The sequence below is a fragment of the Solanum pennellii genome, chromosome 5, assembly GCF_001406875.1.
Source record: "Solanum pennellii chromosome 5, SPENNV200".
In the NCBI taxonomy this organism is placed as follows: Eukaryota; Viridiplantae; Streptophyta; class Magnoliopsida; order Solanales; family Solanaceae; genus Solanum; species Solanum pennellii.
Genome location: NC_028641.1, coordinates 56,102,374 through 56,124,718, shown reverse-complemented (window position 1 = coordinate 56,124,718; position 22,345 = coordinate 56,102,374). Strand labels below are relative to the sequence as shown.

The following is a 22,345-nucleotide window of genomic DNA, read 5'->3' as shown; positions in this document are numbered from 1 at the left end:
ATACACAATTATTAATAAGGAGATGCTAGAAACTTACAAAAGAGTCATGCAATTCGAGTTTCCTCATAGAACCAACACAAAAGTACTTTTCATCAAAAACACTATCCAAAATATCAATGTTGATCATGATCGATTCTCAAATGATCACAATAAGTATGCAAGGTTTATAATCAGTTAAACCAATCATAAAATTTCAAAACCAAACAACCAACAATAAATTATATTTATACAACTAAACCAAAATAATAAAGTAATATTTTATACAACCTAAATGAAAATCAAAGAAATATATAGAAACAAAAGGGGTAGGAACTAGTTAGTGTGCTCAACCCCCCAGATAGAAAACAACAGTGTCCTCAATGTGAGATAAAAAAGCATAAAATAAGGATAAGGTGAGGACCCAATCAGGTTATCTAAAGAGGCATCCTTAACTTAGGCATTAGTTCCCTAAGAATAAAAAAGAGGAGTGGAGTCTGAAGAATAGGTTCCACTGGGACCAATGGTGGAGGTCTCCTGAGAGAATGCTCCAAAGAAACCTGCATGAATGTGTCCTCCATGTCCTACAAAACTCCATAAGTGTCCTCTCTCCTCTACTTATATCTCACAAACTCTTCCTCATCCACCTCAGGAGTTTCGAAATCCTCATCAAACTCACCAACAACCCTGTCACAGCAAGCAACCTCACATATATTTGGACAGAAGGAGGCCTAGTCACCTGAACATTGGGAAGGGCACCTCGCCCCATATCATAGTATATCCATATACTTAAGCTCGTATGAATATTTACTAAAAGTCACTATATCAACTTTCAATTATATGACCTCAGCAGAAGCACACTTAACTCTCTCACGCTCCTCTACTGAACGATAAGGGTTTCCAAACTCAGTCAATAGGGTGTGCTGATTGGACAAATTTTGCGATTTGATGACTTTTTACCCTTAAGAACGATGTCACCCACTCTATCAGTGGAAAAATTATGCCATTTGGCACAATTACGAGTTACCTAAACTTCACCCAACTATACCCAAAGACATGCAAGCACAACCCCACAAAATATATTTCATTTTGAGGCACAAGAATTATGGGAATTCAACATTAAAATCATTAGGTGTAAGATTATCAAATTGAAATAGGAATTCAAACACCTTATATGCTGATTAATAAAGAATGAAATTCTAGGCAGTAACGTAATCCAACTCTATGCACAAATCAACGACTAAAATACTATAGGAATGCAAAAATCATGAAAAAAATACTAAATAGGTGCATAATTTGGAAGACTTTAAGTGAACGAAAATAAAAGAGTTGGAAGTTTAAACCTTTTGCCTTTTAAAAAACCGTCTGGTTCTCGCCCATTCGGCGGCATTAGTCATTCTTGCCGACCTAATTGGTGACACAGAGAGTGGTCACTTACCTCACCGAGTTTTACAGCACTTCCAGTAAAGTTGAGGGTCCAAATGACAGACTAGATTGTGATCACCGTCCTGGTTGGCGATTCACCAAGTTACTCTTGGGCTTGTCGAGTCTTACAGACCCCAATTTCAAATTGTCTTGGGTAAAATGACAGTTACAGTGGGGCACACAAACCTCTTCAGCGATACGTCGATGGGACCTTTAGCTCGCCAAGCTACACTTTTTAAACACTTTCCACATTTTAACTTACGCAATCAACACACAATAATTTCAAATTTAAAAAATAAGCAAATAAAAACTTGGGTTGCCTCCTAAGAAGCGCTTTAGTTAACATCGTGAGATGAACCAAGTGCACACTCAAACCTCATTCTTGGGATTTACTGTAGTATCACTAGGCATCCCCTCTTGTTGTTCTGGGAAGAGATGAGACAATACTTGACCCATGAGGGTTTCAATTAGCTGGATAGATCTGGAGTGAGAGACAATCATCTGATTTATCACTTCGACATTCTCTTTCAGCTCTTCCAGCACCATATCTTGATGATTTACCTTGTGGAGAATGAGTGTGAGCATTGCTTCGACTTGTCCCTCCTCATTGTTCTTAATCTTTGTTCACTTATGTGGAGGACAATATCGATTCTTCTTGTTTTCCTTAACTCCAAACTCCGCAAACTTTTTGGTTAACTTCTTTGGTTGAGTTAACAAATTGGCTAAGTTAAAATCCCTTTATGCTTCTTGGTTGGCCTCAGTCAAGTGATCAAGGAGTTGGGCTACTACAACATATGGTTGTGGTAAACGACAACCCGATATAAGTTGATCAACCAATATTTCGTTCCCAGGACCAAGACTCCTATAGAAGTATTCCAGTAAAACTAGCTTGGTAATCCCATGATCTGGACATTGCATTAGTAATGCTTTAAACCTCATCCACAACTCTTGAATTTTCTCATCTTCTAATTTTTTGAAGGTTAGGATGCTATTCCTGAACCTCATCACTTCTAACGGAAGGTCATCCATTTGTTCACAATTACTATTTACACTCATTCTTCCTATTTCAAAACACAAACAATTATAAAAAATCTACAAATTAAGTAAATGGCACTATAACTACCAAGGGAAAAATTTAACTTAACTAAAAATTTTCAAATAACATCATAATGCCCAAAGGTGAAGTTTTAAATGCTGGGGAATGGTGTTATAGTTCCCTTTTTTTCGTTCTTTCATCTTCCTTGGTATAATAGTGTTATAGGCCTCAGGCCTTCTTTACTTTGTTTTTTCAGCAGCCTTGTTCCTTTTTACTCATTAGTTATTGGCACAAAATATGCATTTGAGGACACTAAATCCATCAAAATAAAGCCCTAAATGAATCCAAAACAAGGACTCATCCCCAAGAGGGGGAAAACACCCTCAATGGTTGTGAAGATCATATCATGTTACCCTCTGTCTCTCCCTCTCTCAAAACAAGAGACTCTAAAATCAGCCGAATGAGCAAGGTTAACCATTTGATAAACTAAGGCATGTGTCAAAGGTGGGCTAGATGAAGATATAGGTGCATTAGAAGTGTAGGTGTAGGGCCTCTCTATACTAGAGGTTGTAGTAGGAAATAAAGTGAAGGATGAACCTCCAAGGTAGCAGGACCCACCTCCGGAGTAGTATTAACTGGTTGTGGCTTCCTCTTAGCCGCATCATCTTTTCAAATAATCCAACTCTATCTGTCGGAGTTCACTAGAGAAGGCAAGAGTAATACTCATATCAGTAGCCTCACAAATGGCACCCAAGCTAACTCACACAAATGGGTAACCAAAACTAGAACAAAAAGAGGTCTATTGCTGACATTCTCTCAACAAATCTCCTCAATGATTATAAAATTGAGGCACATACCCTTTCCATAAATAATGCATCCAAACAATATAGCATTGGGATGTTGGAGGATTGAATCATTCTGGGAAGGCATCGATGTTTTACTAGTAAAGCTGAACCAATATTAGGCCACCGCATTCAATTTTTTTTCTCAATTTGAACTGCATCCGCAATCCAAGGAGGGGTAGCTTCCACTAACAATGGGGTAAGCCACCATCTTAACTCATCAATAGGATTATTAATCTACCCATTGTATGTACTAGAGTCCCTTGATCCATAGTTAAGCACATCATTAATCACTTTGGCCGAATAATGGACTTCCTTTTTACAAACTTCAACTTCATCAATCGGTTTGTAAACAACCCCCTTTATCTTCTTTAGGAGTACCTGATCATAATCCTGAAAGAATTCTCAGACCCAAGTGACCACATACAATGTCCTAGCTTGTGTGAACTTCTCAAACCCATTGTAACAATTAGGATCCCAAACAACTGAATATCTATCCATGACTCCATCAATAGACAACCTTATATGCTCTAATGTAGTTCTCCTCCATTGGATTTCAATCTGTTCATAAACCGGGGAAACAATTGGAGCTACCGGAGGTAAGATATTCGTTTATAGGTCATGAATTTTCTTGGAGCGCATTTCAAAAAATTTCCTTAGGGTAGGCCGAGACTCCACTTCAGGCCCATATATAGGATTTAGAACCCTCTCAGCCGCCTATTCCTTCTCAATAAATGTGAAGTTAATAGAATCATTACCAAAGCTATTTTTTTCAATTGTAGGCTCCCAAACCTATTGCTTTCCCCTCACAGTGTCTTTGCAAAAACCTTTTTCTAAGCCTTTTCACTAACACACCCAGAAGTGTGTGGAGTGGGATGTGGTAAGCCACTAGGCTATAAGATCAGAATTCCCCATTATCTTTTTAGGGTGGATGTGAATATTCTTGAGAAGCCTCTAGGTAACTTGTAGCTTTTGTTGGGAAATACCTGTATTGCACGACATCCCAAATCATAGATCGGGTAAAGTATTTTGAAAATAATAATATAAAAAGCTTAGAACTGAGCCTATCTTGACGCTCACCAACTTGATCGGCAAGTGGCCAAACAAGTTTAGCCATCTAGTGTAGGCTCGCTGAAAGGGGTAGGGTCATTTGATCACATTACAACTACTTATCAGATTGGCGAGTTCCCAAGGGCATTCAACGAGCTAAAGGGAACTTATAGAAAGTGAAAATAAGAAAATCAACAGTTCTGAAATATAGGGCGAGGTAAGGCTAACGTGGTGATTTTCCACATAACTTTGCCGAGCTCGACTAAGCTTTTCAAATAGGTATTTCACAGCCCGTCAACCTATTTATTAAAATTCTATTGCAACAACCAATAAATGATCAACTGTCAATAACACTACCATAATTTCTAAGTAAATCACAACACTCAATCACCTTGGGTACTTAGATTTTCTCCCAGTTTCAATAATTACAACAAAATGATTATTTACCCTTAAGTTTATCGTCACCTAATCTATCCATTGGAAAATTCAAGCTATCTTGATGAATTAAGGATACTCAGGCTTCACCCACAAAAAAGTATTCAAGAACCACAAGAAATCTCAAATTTATCTAACCCAACACCCAAAAAATCAACCTACTACCAACATTAACCATATTCACCTACTTTAATTCACCCGCATGATATGATTTGATGACAAGGCAAGTTGAGTCATCATTTTTGCCACGTTCTGATCACGCTCTTGGTTCTTCTTTAGTTGCTCGTCATTCAAACCCACATTGAGTGGAGACACTTGATCTTCCCTTGTATGACATGCACAATTAATCTTATTCATCTCATTATGCAAAACTAAAGCTACCTCAAATTGTTGTCGCGACTATCCCCTTGTTCACGATATCAAGACTCTGGTAAAAGTATTACAATAGCACTTTATCTGGAAACTCGTGATTAGAACAAAGTAACACCATTTTTGGAATCTCAACCATGTCTCATGGATAGGTTCAACATCAACCCGCTTTGAATTTTGAATGATATCCCGAAGCATCAACGTTCTCGAAGGAGGAAGGAATCTCTCAAGGAACGCCTCAGCTCTAACCATGAAGTAATTGAGTCCTTTGATAATTCAACCAACCATTTTAATATTTCCCCATTAGATATAAAGGAAAAAACCTCATCCAAATGGAATCTTAAGTGATATTATTTAAAGTAAATAGGCCACATACATCCACAAAGTTGTGAATGTTGTCATGGGGATCTTTAAGAGCTACACCCCAAATGTTCCCTTCATTTGGATTAGTTTGATCATGGTTCCAGTCACATGAAATATTGAATTACCAATAGGTGGGGGTAACCGATGGCTCCCGTGTCATGACCCAAACGTATACCCTAGAAGATATGGTATGCCCTCGAATCATGGCACGGCGTACTTGACCTTTCGGAGGTCTTGTACAAGACCTTTGACATCATTCATTGCATATATGTATAAAAAGTAGTGTGGAATTAAAATTGTTTACACGAAATAATAATACTTCAAAATATCCCTTTTATAGAAAATTATAAGGAAAGGCTAAGTCTCAAAGTCACCATCTTAGACACATGAATATCTTGGACACGACCCATTTATCAACATATAGATTTATCTAAGTCTATTACAATACTTTCAATAAGAAAACTAAACATAATGATGTCCTAGAATATATTGAGGACATACCCCAATTTTTATTGAATGGATACTAATCCAAGCGTCCACTTTAATACTCCTCTCAAATTCAACCTACACCTTTAGAGATAGACAAAATATATGGAATTAGTACTTTAGAATGCACTAAGTCTGTTGAAATGCAATTAAACCATGCTAAAAGGACATTTGTATAAAACATGCTCTTTTTGAGTAGAACTTCGTAAGACAAGTATAAAGTCACTTACAAGTTAACATAAACACATATAGTCGCATCACACGATATATCATATCATCACTTCAAGTCACATAAACATAGGTCCTCCTAAGGCTCACTGGAGTGAGACATGAAGCGGCTGCCGATACGAATCCTTCACACATATCTAAGACATTCTCAAGTATTTCTAAGATAAGATTATTCACTATATTCAATTAAAGCCCTACCTAAAGTTATTCTAAGACTCACCTAAGTAATACATGAAGAGACCACCCATACACCCTCTCTAAGCCTACCTAAGCAATCCTCCAAGCCATTCTAGGTAAGTACTTTTCCATTTACATACATTTAACTTTAAGTCATTATATTCATTAAGTCATTAATGAGACATTCAACAATCAAGGACTTTCACATAATGGTCTTGGAGAAGAACTAGGGAACCTACACACTAACATCTTCAAAGCCTACTTGTGCAATGTCTAAATAACGTCACATTCCACTACCTAAACATTATAGTACTCATCCAACATTAGCGTGTATCCCACATGATGAGAATACGCAACAACCGACATATAACATACTAGCTAGTCATTGAATCCAGAGTCTTCCCTACTCCGATGGAGGGTGTTCTACTTGCCAATGGTAGAACTAGGACACATCCCATGTATGAACATGGTTAAGGAATATGAAGTATTTATTTGTACTATAGTCTCATCTAAAGAAGAGTCACTCCCGAAGCATATTCTGTTGGTGCTAAACTTTGTTCTCATAGAGTAATTCAATAGAGGAGCCTATGAAGAGGTACCACATCTTAGCCATAAACAAATCATAATACACCTTACCAAAGAGGGTCTATTAGGGCTGCCTTACAATAGTTTCTAGGATAGCATAATGACTTTCCTAAGGATGATTCCATGCCATTTCATTCAACCATCCCTAAGTCCATCATTCACACAACAAGGATACCATTACGAATTTCACTTCAAGGATATCATAACCTTCTTTCTAGAAGGTTCCATATAAATGACCCTCTTAACTACGTTCAAGTTGACATTTCAATAATACATATACATTCATGATAAAGGTGCTTTAGCATAATAATTCAAGGATTCATATTCACATTCTTCATTGTAATGATCCACAAGTACACCCTAGAAGTTAGGGCAACCGTTAGGTCGGAACAAGGCGTATTTGACCTTTCGAAGGTCTTGTTCTAGCCTCTTATCTATCATTCATTACATAAGATATGAAAAGAAGTGTGGAATTTAAAAATTTTCACGATAAATAATAATAAGGAAAACATCTTTTATAAATACTAAGGATAGTCTCATCGTCTCAAGCCAACTTAAGACACGACGTAAATATCTTAGGGACACTGCCCTTTGCATTGAAAGAAAATACATAACAAGTCTTAACGAAGAACTAAAGAAATAAAGACTATGCCCTCGAATATATGAGAACATACTTAGTCTTGAGAGAGTCGATTCCCAAGCTTGACTTCAAAACATCCACTTGCTTCTAACCTATAATTATAGAGTAGAGAAAAGTATGGGGTTAGTACAAACATTGTACTAAGTATGGCATTATGCAAAATCATGAAAAAATGAAAAATTTAGAAGAAACATTCACGTCATGCTATTTTGGTAAAAACCTTCATGAATTAAGGTACAAAACATCATATAGTGTTATGATTTAGCACATTAGGTAAAACATCAATTTTTCTTAACATAGGAACATGCTTACAGTAAGCCCAAAATTTCACATGAACCACTCTTATCCTAAATTTTCCAAAGGTTTACATAGATAAGACATAAGGAGATCTCCCATAAAACATCCTCAATACCTACTAAAGAGATCCTTAAGACTACGAGGATAAGCATACTTCATTTAATTTATACAAGTCACCATTCAATATCAAAGTCACTATAGAAACATACAAATACTTAGGAACTTCACATAAGAACCATCCCCTAAGACAACTCCCAAGTCACACTTAGTGCAATGTGAAAGTAGCATCCCATACTACTACTTTAACTTAGTGTTCCTTAGGAATTACTTTGACTAGGCACATCACATTCATCACATAAACAACTTTTATTATGCAAAACATAATTTCAACATGCTTCCTTAACTTTATATCAACATGCATACTTTCATTTGCATCATATCATGACCTATTCATACATTTCATATAAGGACACACCAAGACTCCCTCCAAATGTCTACTTGTGCAACGGATAGGTAGCGTCCCATTCACCACCTACCCTAAGTAGTACACCCTTAAGAAGACTTAGTTCATTTACATACATTTGTGGGGGATAGCTTTAAGTGATATAGACTATGAGAACTTGATATGGAATCCCGGTACTACCCTTACCAAATGAGGGATCCCTACTTGCCTAAGGTAGGGTCATATTCTTTAGCCTTTACAAGATTCTCCCATAGCTACACCTACACGGGCGCATAGTTAAGGGATAAGGAGATTTCTATTAAGTAACTCAGTCTCTACTAACGAGGAGCACCCATCTACTAACGAGGAGCACCCATCTCAAGAGGTATATTGGATACAACATCTGGACTCATGAAGCGTACCCAACCCCTCTTCAAATCCTCTCAGTGCTAAGCATAACTCCCCTACGGAGTTTTAAACATTCAGTGACCATATGTTGAGAGATAACTATTGAACAACCCTTCTCAACTCACGAAAGGTATCGAACCTCCAACCTATCTTCGGAAAGATCATCGGAAATAGTAAGGTTTCTACTAAACACTTCATCTCAACTCACGAAGAGTCTCCACCCCCAAATCCCCCTTTTTTCATACTTAGGAATAATAGGGATGGTCTGGACACTTCATCTCTACTCACGAAGAATGTCAACCCTACAATACCCCATTTTCATTCATGCATTAAAGTGTGTGTGTGTGAGTTCATGTGAGTACAACTTTCACATAATGATCATCATTTATAAAATTGATTTCTAGACATGCTCATACCCACATTTATCACAATTTCAACATCAAACACATACTTCATTTAGACGTAAACCCTTTCAGATACTCATTTCAACTTTCTAACACACATCATGCATATAATATCAAAATCATGTCCTCACATATTATATCATGCCTTCAAGGCCATTTCCATAATACACATATAAGTTCATATACTTCAAGTAAACACCGCCACCAAAGGTCCATCATACAACTCAAGAGTTACTTCAGCATAACTAACCAAGATAGAACAATTTGCCCTTCATCCAAGCCTTTAGCACCTATTAAATTTTTATACAATAATCCATCATAAAATAGCCCCTAAGGAAGTAACTAAAACTCAATAAAACCACTAAATCTGGGACTTGGCTGCATGCCGCGAGGTCATTTCCTGATCTTGGTTCTTGAAATTAATTTGGTCCAGTAGAGCGCGTGTTGACCCCGCGTCGCAGGGCAAAAATTTCACACAAGTGCTGGCTGTGCATCGTGCAGCAACTTCCAATTTTAGGCTGCCGGGCAGCTTCGGTGGCCCATGTTTGGGTCCTCCTCGGGGGCCTTAAGTTGGTCCCCAGGGCGTCGTTCTCGGACGTTTCGACCCTTTACATGTCAGTCTATGCATAGGAACAATTGACACTAAAATTAACCCTCAAACTATCCCCCAAAACTTCACTACAAAACACTACGACACACTAGTTCAACTTTGACTAATTTCAGGACATCTTGGACATTTGACTTCCAAACACTCCCAAACTTCACAAACTGACTTCTAATTCTAAAATACAGTATTTTAATACATTATTAACTCATGAAACACATGTGAAGCTCTAGTTCAACCTATTTTATTTTTAGGGTCGTCACAATGTATCAAGTAAGGGATATAGGTCTACCAAAATATGACACACTTCATTACCATCTTAACACATGTACAATATCATTCAAGTAGCATATAGGGTCAACTAAACATTCCACAAGTCACCCTACACATTCCTATATAAATATCATCCTAGTTCATAATAAGAGTCATACAGTTAACTAGGAAGATTCACACTTCAATTTCAAGTATACACACATGAAGACATCACTATAGCCTATCATGATCACATATAATCACTTAGAAGATCACATACTTTGACTTCACATATACAATTAAGCCATATAGACCTTCATAATGATCACGTATCCAAGTTATAACATAATAGCATCATATTTCATAAAGTAATATCGACTAGGCCACATTGTTTCACAATTTATAAAGTAATGCCGACGAGACCACATTATTAACAAGTATAACACATAAGCACTGCCACCATAAGTGGACCATACCAAGCATCATAATTGAAATACCTATAGTACACAATGTAGAGAAATTTTAGTCAATATACCACCATTCCAGTTTCAACAACTCCAATCCGTAGCCAAATCAACCAATCCAATACACAAATGCTCTTACCAATAGCCATGATCACCAATTCAATTCAATAATTACAATATATAATGATCCAAGATAATACAATATGAATTAATCAATTTAGGAATGTCTACATACAATTATAACATGCTTCTTATATAATTCAATAGCCTAAATCAAACTACAAAAGAATCCAATACAATTAAGGCATGATCAAATCACCAATAATATGACCAAAATAATGAATTCATGATTTGCATGGGTTCATGGAGTTTTTAGTATAAAATAATCAAATAAAAATCAATTCAATCATAACACATTGATTCAATATGTTTTATGCAAGAACCTATGGCTAGATTTCAATTTTGAAATTCATACTTTTGAGAAAGTCTTGAAAAATCACCTTTGAAGTTTGGATCCTTGAAGAAAAGAGATTCAAGGATGAAAAACATACCTTAATATATTCTAATCCACAAAATTTAATAAAAATTGATGGAGAAATCAAGATCCAATCTCCAATCTCCCTTCAAGCTTCAATGGTGTTCTAGAGAGTTCTTCTTTGGTTTTGGGGTTTTGATTTTGAACAGTGACTTGGTTAGGGTTTATAGACTTATAAAATTACTTAAAATATCAATTATAACCTTAATAAACCTACCAAATAATATTTAGAATATTAATTAAATTCCCAAATTGCCCAAGCTTGGCCGAGACAGATGCAGAAAATCTGCAGGTGTCAATCGACGGTTCCAGTCGACGAGGCGTAGATTCATCGACGGGTCGTGCTGGCAAGTCGTTGATTGGATAAAAGACTCCAAACTTGTTATATTAATATCCACAATCTAAGTTTCAACCTATTACTTCCATCGATGGGTCTTCGACTTACCTACTGGGTGTTGATTGCCTCTCGTTGGTTGGGCTGGTTTTGACAACTTTTGCTCACAAGTTGGGTCCTCCTGAAGAACCCTTAAGTTGGTCCATGGGGAGACGTTACAGGAAGTTTCCAACTCAAAAACACTCTTATACATGTTAGGAACATCTCATATCAATTTCAACCAAAATGAACACGTAAAACATGCAAAGGCACACCTAAACACACAAGCACGTCTCAAGGCAAATCTTTCAAACGTCGTGGTCGTTTGACCTCCAAACATCACAAAACTTTAGACACTACCTCAAAACATAATTATAAACCATTTTCGGAGTATAAAACCTCATGGAACACATGTTTTGATCTAGCTTCACCTATGTCATTTTAGAGGTGTTACATCCCCCTCTCCCTAGTGTGTTAAGATTTACATCATTTCGATTCGCAAGATCATCATTCTGCCCATTCAGTCTAGCACTATTGCTCCCAATGACACACATATTGTAACCTATCAAGAGAACACCAAAGAAAAAGGGTAAGAGTGTTTTACTACAACTAAATCGGTAATAAAATTTATGCACCACTCCTCGACAATGGCGCCATTTTTAAAACACTCATATTACTCGTATAACAATTTAACAAGTTGGTGATATTTAGTAATATAATTACCTAAGCTTTGAGATCTAATTGAGATCTAATATATTGTTATGTGATAGTAACAAGTGTTCAACATAAACAAAGTTGGATAACTCCAAATATCAATTCAAGATGATTTAGTGACCAATTTTGTCTAAAGTAGATTAAATTGAGTGTTTTTGTAGTGGAGTTTCAATCTAAGAGTATGTGAAAGTGGGTATTGATGTCAAATAATAAATCGATATGATTGCTCAATAACATTAGCTACCCATGGATAGGCTTAGATAATTTTCAAAGACACGACATTGCATTTCTCAATAAAAATATGCTTATCATAGGAGCTCTTTTTAAAGCCTCCCATGTAGAATCTACTCAACAATCCAATGCCTACAACATAAATAATGTTTTCTCTTTCAACCAAATCAAACATTTACATGTGAAACTCTAAATTCCTTTTTTCAAGCAAACAAGGAATTAAAATCTTAAATGCAAGCATCGAACTAATCATCCATTTAATGTAACACTGTTTATGAAATACATGAAGACTCTAAAGTACAACCAAGTTTGCAACCTTAATTCATGAATTAACATATAACAATTTGTTTGAATCCATGAAAACTAATGTAAAATAGAGCAATAAACAAGATTCTACTAAATTAACAAGTATGCGAATTTAATTACATACCCCTAGAAGAGGGATTTTTAGCTAATCATATTGGAATTGACAGAATTTATACCAAAAACACTGTCAACAAAAAAATCTTAGAATGTTCTTCTGTACTATAATTTCAGAGAGAGTAAGATAGAGTTTTTTCTTTCCTCTCAGCTATTTATACATTCCCTAATCTCAACCAAAATTTCATTTCCTGACCCAGTCGGTGATATATTCAGCTCGACAAGTTGCAAAATAACTTGGCGAGTCACCGACTCACTCGGCGAGTCGTGGGCTTACTCTGCGAGTCGCCGCCTAGTACTTCTTCTTGCCTTTTCTTCTTTCGCTTAATGCTTTAGGTTTTTGAGCTATAGTTGGTGGACCTGATGATCCTCATTGTTCATGTTTGATGAGTCACCAACTGTTATCTTTGCTCGCCTTTCTTTTCTCTATTATAGCTCATTTGTTCTGTCACTTTCGGTGAGTACTTTTCACCTTGCTGACAAAGTTTGGCGAGTCATTTTTAGCTCCTTCTTCTTACCGACCTGCCCTGAGCTTTTTTATAGAAGACTTTTTTGTTTTTGGCGAGGTCTAAAACTTTTGTTGAGTTACCACATGCCTTTAGAGAGCATCAACATCACACTTCATTTGATTTTTTAAATTATTTTTGGCTTCTTTTTTCATGTATTTGTCCTTGCCTTGTTCTTAATCAAAAAAATAAATAAATGAACTATTGGATGTAAAATGACACTGAGGACACTAATTAATGATCTGAAAACCCCAGATGAGTTCTAATTCTTAGACTGATCACTATCCATAAACAAACAATGACTATTACCCTGTACTCTCTTTTACAATAAGATCATTTGTTAGTTTTAGGAACCCACTGAAGTTTGAGTTCCAAAAATGAAGATAAGGGTGCAATCAGAGATTTTTCTTAGTGCCACCCGACAATCTGACTTTCTTAACCTTAGTAGCAGGACCAAATCCCCTTCTAAACTCTCTTCTATTATCATAGTTTGAAAAGTTTTCCTTAGTCATTATCTAGGCTTGACACTCTTTCTTAAAGTGTCCACTTCATCTATACTGAGTACATAACATATTGTCAGATACAAACACATATTTACTCTAAGAATTATATGGGGGATCTGACTTTTTACACCCTATACCTTAGCAAATGATATCTCCACCCGGATCAAGTTCTTTTATAACTAAACATTTCTTTCTAAATATATAGCCAGATTCAATTTACACTTCGTTAGAGGATTCTTGAAGTTCTAGTTGCTGTCTAGTTTCCTCACTATTTCCCTTTTATTAAGGCTCAAGAGTTTTGTTTAATTTCTCCTTGAGGGTTGTGTCTAAAACACTTAATAAAATCAATTTTTCCCAATTCTGAGATTTGAGAAGTTAATGAATCTTTTTCATTTTCTAAGATGCCAAGAGTTTCTCTTAATAAATTGATTGTAGTAATGAGCTCATTGTGTTAGTCAATCAAGATATTAACTAAGCCTTTAGTTTCTTGAGATAATAATAATATTTTGCTTAATGTCAAGAAGTGTTACCTCTTCATCCTCATATTTTTTTTTAAATTTTCCATGAGAACAAAGAGTGAATTGAAGGAATATTTGTCATCCTCCATAGCCACCATTGAAGCATCTTTTAGGTGCTCCAGTTCATCCAATTCACTTGACGAGTCTCCCCAAGTAGAAAAAGCCTTTTTGACAATATAATGAAAAAACCTCTCTTCTTTTGGACTTGTATGGGACCCATCTCTCTGTTATCCTCACCACCACAAATTTTGATGTTGTCCATGTACTAAATATTTTTAATTGGATAATATCTGATGAAGTTACCGGGATTCCATATTTGTGACAAAGATGATTTCAATTTGCGGATCTACTTTCACTTTCCTTTTTCATAAACCCTCAATGTCTTCTTACAACCTTATGAAACCATCGATAAGGTAGACCTTATCCTCATCTCCTTCAATTAACTCTCCATGAGAAGCTTAGAGGGCCAAGATTTTTCCCTTTAGTTCCTTCTTATGTTTGCTATGTTTCTTGTTGAGTTCACGAGTATTCAAATTCCCAATCAACTTATCTATAGAGAGAGTTTCAAGATATCTAGCTTCAGTGATAGCATAAACCTTGATTTCCCAAGAATTGGGGGGGGGGGGTATCTTGATAATTTTTATGATTTGTTTACTTGAATTAATCATTTCTCCAAAACAGTGCAATTTATTTTTTTGATGGAGGTGAACTTGGTGTGCATTTCTTGAATGGTTTCACTTTCCTTATATGTGTAGTTTTTGTACTCAGTTGCGAGCATGTCCACTTAGTACCCTTTGGTTTGAATCGTTACTTCATGAGCCGTCCTCAATCTTTCCAAGACCTGTTTGGCATATTCACATGTAGAGATTTTATTGTATTCATAAGGTCCTATTCCATAGATGAGCAACTTATTTGCTTTGTAGCTCTTTTCAATCTTATAGCAATAAACTTCATTGTATTCCCTTCGTGTACTAGGAAAATATATGGTAATTTGCTCTTCCTTGACTTCCTTAATGGCTACATGTGTCCATCCAAAATGATGTCCCATAGTTCACTATCCTCAGCCATATTGAAGTCATGCATATGAGTCCTTCTCCGCCCATTGTATTGTCCATTGAATCAGGGATAATGGTGGTTGAATGACTTTATTTGATATTTAGTGGAGCAACCATCTAAGCAGGATCCTCTCTAAGTGTTAAACTTATAAAAATTACAAGTTATGATAGCAAATGTTGGATTGTAAAAGTTCATCACTAGTCATAGGACCAGGTCCCTTAACTAAATCAATTAAAGAGTATTGAAATTAGAATTCTAAATGAAGTAAGAACAAATATGTTTACGTGGAAACCTCCTTACTCAAGAAAAGAAAAACCATGACCTGTCACACATAATTTTTCAAATCTCCACTAATTTCAAGAAAAAATGTAAATACAGACTTGAGTACTTACAAAGGATTAATGTCTTAATGCAAGACACCTTATAACAAATCTATTAAAAAACACAAAATAATAACACTATTGCCCACTATATCAATCAACCCTAGCTAATATAGACTTCAAAATTACACCTCAACTAACTCTAACCGCACAATCAAATCTCAAGACAATGAGACAAGAAACAATTTACCATCCTTTATATTAGAGTAGTAGATATGCAATGTAAGAGCACAAAACACTAGACTCACTAATGTAATCAAAGACATTGTAACATCAATCAGGTCCCTTGTTGAATATGAATAATATTATTCCTTCAAAATAGATTTTGCTGTTGTGTGTAAAATCTTAATTCAAAAATTAGGTTTTCATCTGTCAACATGTTCTTTTTATTAGAGATACAAAAACCTATGAGCATGCCATTGGTCGAGGATTACAGGCTCCTGTGCTGCATTTCCCACCAATTACTGTTCCTACTAGAGCTCTAAAATTGCACTCAATGGACCTATCCTATATGTCAAAAAATATGAGGACCAGATGCTTTTTCACTATAGTTTATGTTACGTTATCAAAACTCAATATACAAATAAAATATCATAAAACATGTTGCAAGATTGACATTTAATTTTCACATGTGACGTACAGAAAGAAGCTTCTATGATGTTCATGGCAAAGGTAGATCATTACTAAACATATAAAAGTAAATTCTTAAAGGATTAAGTGGACTAGAACATATTGATACTTCTGTTTTTGTCACGACTCGAAAGTACCCCCTTGAAGAAGGGAGCACCCATGGGTTGGAACAATTGCGTACTTGACCTTTCGGAGGTCTTCTACAATCCTTAGCTATCATTCATTACACAAGATATGAAAAGTAGTGCGAAATTTAAAACTTTTCAGGAATGAAATAATAAAAGGAACATCTTTCATAAAAGCTAAAGAATGATCTTGTCTTCACAAGCCAACTTAAATATATGACATAAATAATCTTAGGGACACGACCCTTTACATTTAAAAGAAATACACATTAAGTTTTAAAAGCAGAAAATAAGAAAATAGGACTATGCCCTCGGATATATGAGGACATATTTTGTCTTGAGAGATTAGATTCTCAAACTTCGCCTTCTAGTCTTCAAAAGCCTCCAACCTATACTTATTAAGTATAGAAAAGTATGGGGTTGGTACAAACAATGTACTAAGTATGACATATGAAAAAACATGCAAAAAGGGATTTTTTTGTATAAGTACACTTTCATGCCAAATAAGTAAAACCTTAATGAAATTAAAAGTAAAACGACATAAGAATGATCATTTAACACTTAGATAAGGATTTCCTAGATTTTCACAAAAGGACCATTTATTGTAAGCTTTCCAAAATTACAGTGAACCATCTTTGACTTTACAGTGAACTACTCTAATCCCAAAACAGTGAACTCCCAAAGTTTTGCCAAGAGGAAGTGAACTCATTTATGTAGGAGTTTCCCTAGCCAAGGTTATCCTAGGACTCACCAAGGTAAGACATGAAGGAAACACCCATACACCTCCTTCAATACAAACCTAGGTGATCCCCAAGACTACCCCGTCTAGTCTTACTCGCCTCGGGAGAACAAGTCACCACTCAAGGACAAGACATTAGAAGGACACTCAACAACACACCAAGACTTCCCTTTCGGAATGCCTACATAGTGAAATGATTAGATGGCGTCCCATTCCACCACCTACCCTAAATAGTACACTATTTTAGAAGACTTAGCTCATTTAATTCATACAAGACACACCAAGACTTCCCTTTTGGAATGCCTACCTAGTGCAATGGATAGATAGCCTCCCATTCCACTACCTACCCTAAGTAGTACACTCTTTTAGAAGACTTAGTACTTTCATTACTTTTGTGGGGGTTATCTTAACCGACATAGACCATGAGAGCTAAACGTGGAATTCTGATACTTCTCTTATCGGAGGAGGGTCCCCTCACTTGCCTAGAGTGAGGTCTTACTTTTAGCTTTTACATGGCTTTCCCAATAGCTAAACCTATGCGGGCGCATAGTTAAGGGATAAGGAGATTGCTACTAAGTAAATCATTCTCTACTAACGAGGAGTACTCATCTAAAGAAGTACATTGGACTACAACTTCTCAACTCACGAAGTGTAACCACCCCTTCTTCATATCCTCACGGTGCTAAGCATAACTCCCCATAGATTCTCAACATTAACTAAAGGTCAAGGATAACTTCTAGACACCACATCTCAACTCACTAAGGGTATCCATCCTCCAACTTACATTAGAAATCTCTTGGGAATAGTGAGGTTGCTACTAAACACTTCTTCTCAACTCACGAATAGTGTTCACCCCAAAACTCACCTTTGGACTTAACTTAGCTTCATTAATTCATTCAAGTGTGAGTGTATGTACATGTTAACACACCTTGAACATAAGCATCATTTCATTTACATTGAGTTCTATACATGCTTAGACCTTCTTTCATCACATCACACACTTTAACATGTTCCACATAATCATATAAGTCATTTAAACATAATCCTTAGCATACTTTTCATAACAAGCTTCATAAAACACATTAACAAGAGTAACTTCATTTCCATCTTTCTTCACCTAATATGCCTTCATGGCCTAATTCACAATCCACAAGTAACTACACATTCATACAATTTAAGTAAACAACGCCACCAAAGGTGGAACATACCACTCAAGAGCATTTCATAGTAAAAGCTAAACAAGATACATGACTTATTCTTTAATCCAATCTTTCATCACGCATAATAATTCCTTCAACAATTAATCATAATATAGACCTTAGGGCAGTAGCTATAAAACAATATCAATAAAAGGAAACCAAAGCTCAAAGACTACAATATCATGCTCATTCAACCCATTTCTTAAGACAAAATTTGATAAAAAGTTTTAACATGATTTCATTAAAGTTTTAGCTTTAAAATTACCAACTAACATTGGAAACATCATTTTGAATCATTAGAAACGTTTTCATGCAAGACGCATACTAAGAGTCAAAGATAGAAGATTTTTGAAATCTCTTAGAAAGGGGTTCCTTGAATGGAAAAGAGTTCAAGGATGACTACCATACCTCAAAATAGAAGGAACCCACTGATTTTGATGAAGCACACGACCACCAACATCCCTCCTAGCTCTTCTTGATTTGTAGCTTCCATGGTGACTTGAGAGAGTCTTTTAAGAGAGAGGAGTTTTGGGTTTTAGGAAATGAGGTCTAAAATTAGGTCTTAGGGCTTGGAACTCCTTAATATACATAAAAAAACCAAAAATAAACGTCCATGGTTCATAAAATAATTGGGGTGAATTTACCAAACAGCCCAATCCTTGGCAGACAAACAACTTTCACAGGCACCATTAACGAGTCCACACAGACGGACCGTCTGACCATCGACGCCCTATTGGTGGGGGTATGTTGATGGGGACATAGCTTCTTCTTGGTGCAGGCTTGTAAACTTTGCAGGTCCAGTCGACGCCCCAGGTCGAAGGGCCGTCGTTTGACCAACGGTCCGTCCCTTGTAGCCGTCGTTTGTCACTGCTTGGCAGCTTCTTGCAAAGAGATGGGGTCCACTTAAAGGGCCCATCGTGGGTCCTAGGTGGGTCCATACCATGACGTTAAACCCCTAAACATAGTCTTCTAGGTCTTAGGAACATCCCACACCAATTTCAAATAAAACGAACACGTAAAACTCACTCAAACACATGAGAACACACAAGCACTTTCTAAGGCATATCTTTTGAACGTCAGGGATGTTCTTGGAAGTTTGAACTCCAAACATAACCAAACTTAACACACTGCCCAAGGACATGAATATAATTCACTTTAACACAAAATTAACTCAGGAATCATTCACGAAGCTCTAATTCACCTTAGTTCATTTTAGGGTGTTATAGTTTCAATCTTGACTTAGCTGCATTTCTTACTGAATACTAGTATTAGATACCAAAACAAATAGGAACAAATGAAATCAAGAACAACTATATGAGTTATTTAACTTTAAGAATATTCATACAATAAGCTTACAAGAACTAATAAATGCAAATCATCAACTAATGTACATATACCTATGGTTGTGCTTTGGTAATTTTTATAAATATACAAAAGAAACTACTTACATGTCAATGATGTCGTAATATACAATTACTGAAAAATGATAACTCCCCTAAATACAAGAGATCAGAGTAATATTTGGAACAAGTGAATAAGTAAATATCAGTAGACAATTTCTCCTTTCTTTGATCACTTAAAGGTAGTTTAATGTAAATTAACTATTTGCATTGTATTCATGTATTTTAACTCTTTATGTCTAAATAGTACTTAAAGATATTCAGAGTTCCTACTTTGACGGCTTCTTATTACTCAAAACAAATATAAGTGTACAAAAAAATTAGCATGTTCCCCATTCATGCATGTATGATGAGGTATTTTTGTTTTCTTATACTCTAAACAGAACCACTTTAACCTTTTGCAGGATATTGAGTCGATGGAAAATGCATTATGCCAAGTATTATCACTAAACACATCATCGAAATCTGTTAATGAATCGGACGTTTCAAGAATCATAAATGAATTTGTTCGTATTCCAGTGTTGAAGGAAAGAAGTATATTGAAAAGGTAATATTCTTTATTATTATTTTTTGTATTCAAATATTTCTAGGTTTATACATGACTTGTGAGATTAGGTCACAAACGAAATCATATTGAAAATTTTGTCTCATTTTTCAAAAGACTGAAGTGTGTTAATAAAATTTTGTGTAATATTTCCTAAAAGTATCTTTTTTTTTGTCATTTATCAATCATCAATCGAATAGACTTGATGCTATCAATCGTTGCTTTTGCAAGGACACAGTTGAAGAAATATTATTTGCACTTGTAAGTTCATCTCTTATCTCCTTTTAATTATGTTAGTAAAACATATTGACCTTACTTCTCAAATTTTGACTCTGGTTGTTTTATTGAACAAATGTCAAGTTTAAACTGAATGTTTGTCCACAGAACAAAAAGGGATATTAAAAAAAGCAGATCACTCATTTTTTAAGTATAATTTCTTGAATCATTCTTAAAGATACTACTTAAATTTGTTCAATTTATCCTAGTATGCTAAATAGGAAAAAAAGGAAAATGGTCAAGTTAACCTCTTTACCATGTGAAATCAAATCTGGTTGCCAACAGAAGAAGGGGAAAAACATCAAATTTACCCTCTCAAGTAGGCAAATTTTTTGATTAAATCCTCTGTCATACAAATTAAAATATGTTTGTCATTATCTAAATATACCCCCTTTGTTCCTTTCTTAAGGATTTCTACTAATAATTTGTTGAGGGGTATATTTGTGTGTGTAATATAATATAATAGAGGATAAAATTGAACAATCTCGCAGGTTTACCAATAGAAAAATTAATTTATGTAGCTATATATGTTTAAGGGAAAAATTAAATGTTGTTGTATGAAAAAAGTTATAAATAACATACTAATATAGTATCTTGGATAGGAAAAGGAAGCCACAACAATCGATGATAAGTGGATGAGCAATGCAATCAAGTCTATGAAGTTAGCATCACCAACAAGTCTTAAGATTACTCTCAGATCTGTAATAATAAATTTTATCTTATATTTTATAAGATAAAATTTAATTTCTTGACAAAATTTATCTTGTTTTATAGATTAGAGAAGGACGCAAGCAAACACTTAGACAATGTTTGATTCGTGAATTTAACATCAGTGGACACATTCTACTAAGATCATTCAATTACAACGATTTCTATGAGGTACACTTATTATGTCATGTATTTTAAATAAGTTACACTTTCTATTAATTAATACTTACAAATGTTGGTTCAACTTGCATTGTAGGGTGGTAAAGCAATCTTTTTTACAAAGGACAAAAAGTTTAAGGTATCATGCACCAATCTTCATAATTTAACAAGAAGATTGATACTCAAGTTATAGAAAAAGATTATCAAATTTTATATTAAATAAAAAGGAAAAAAACCAATGGTTATAATTAATGAATGTGTGTTTATTGTGTATATGTATGTATAGTGGGAACCATCAAACTTGGAGCAAGTACATGATGCAATTGTAATGCAGTTTTCTGAAGTGGTCCATGACGATCGTTGGGGCTACTTGGAACTTCCACAAAGACAACTATTCAAAATATCTAAACTTTGAATTTACAAAATAAAATGTTTGGAAAGGTCTAAACTTCGAATTCATTTTGGTCCTACTACAACTCATACGCTATTAAACACTTTAAATGATCCTCTTTGAAAGCATTACTTCAAGTCGTGAAACTACTATAATGTATTCATTGGTATTGTAAAAATATTTAATCTCAAATTGTTTAGTATATCCTCGTTACTTGTTATGAAATGATGTTTCTAGAATTTAATTTTTTTAAATTCATTTTGGTTGTCTCTTTTATTTGTTCAATTTAGATTTTGTTGTTTCGCAACAAATTTTCGTAAGTGCTGAAAATTAACTGCAAGCAAACCAAATAAAAGAAAAATGTGATTTTAATTGATGAATTTGTGAGTATAATTATATTATTCTCTTGATTCTTCTCTTCTAAACTTCTCCGTGATTTGAGGGTCTTCAGTAGC

At 35.2% G+C, this 22,345-nt stretch overlaps 1 protein-coding gene across 2 annotated transcripts in view; it reads left to right on the top strand.

Moving 5' to 3' along the window:
• LOC107020951 (probable 3-hydroxyisobutyryl-CoA hydrolase 3) overlaps positions 1 to 22,115 on the top strand; it is a 54,455-nt gene extending 32,340 nt beyond the window's left edge. Inside the window, exons 10-15 of one of the 2 annotated variants that reach the window (XM_015221497.2) lie at positions 20,217 to 20,359; positions 20,557 to 20,617; positions 21,235 to 21,333; positions 21,407 to 21,511; positions 21,597 to 21,638; positions 21,786 to 22,115. In XM_015221497.2, coding sequence (XP_015076983.1) covers positions 20,217 to 20,359; positions 20,557 to 20,617; positions 21,235 to 21,333; positions 21,407 to 21,511; positions 21,597 to 21,638; positions 21,786 to 21,914 — 579 coding nt within the window. In that variant the 3' untranslated portion in view covers positions 21,915 to 22,115. The remainder of the gene's footprint in view (positions 1 to 20,216; positions 20,360 to 20,556; positions 20,618 to 21,234; positions 21,334 to 21,406; positions 21,512 to 21,596; positions 21,639 to 21,785) is intronic. The other variant, XM_027917208.1, reaches the window with a different exon arrangement.
• Positions 22,116 to 22,345: the final 230 nt, after the last annotated feature.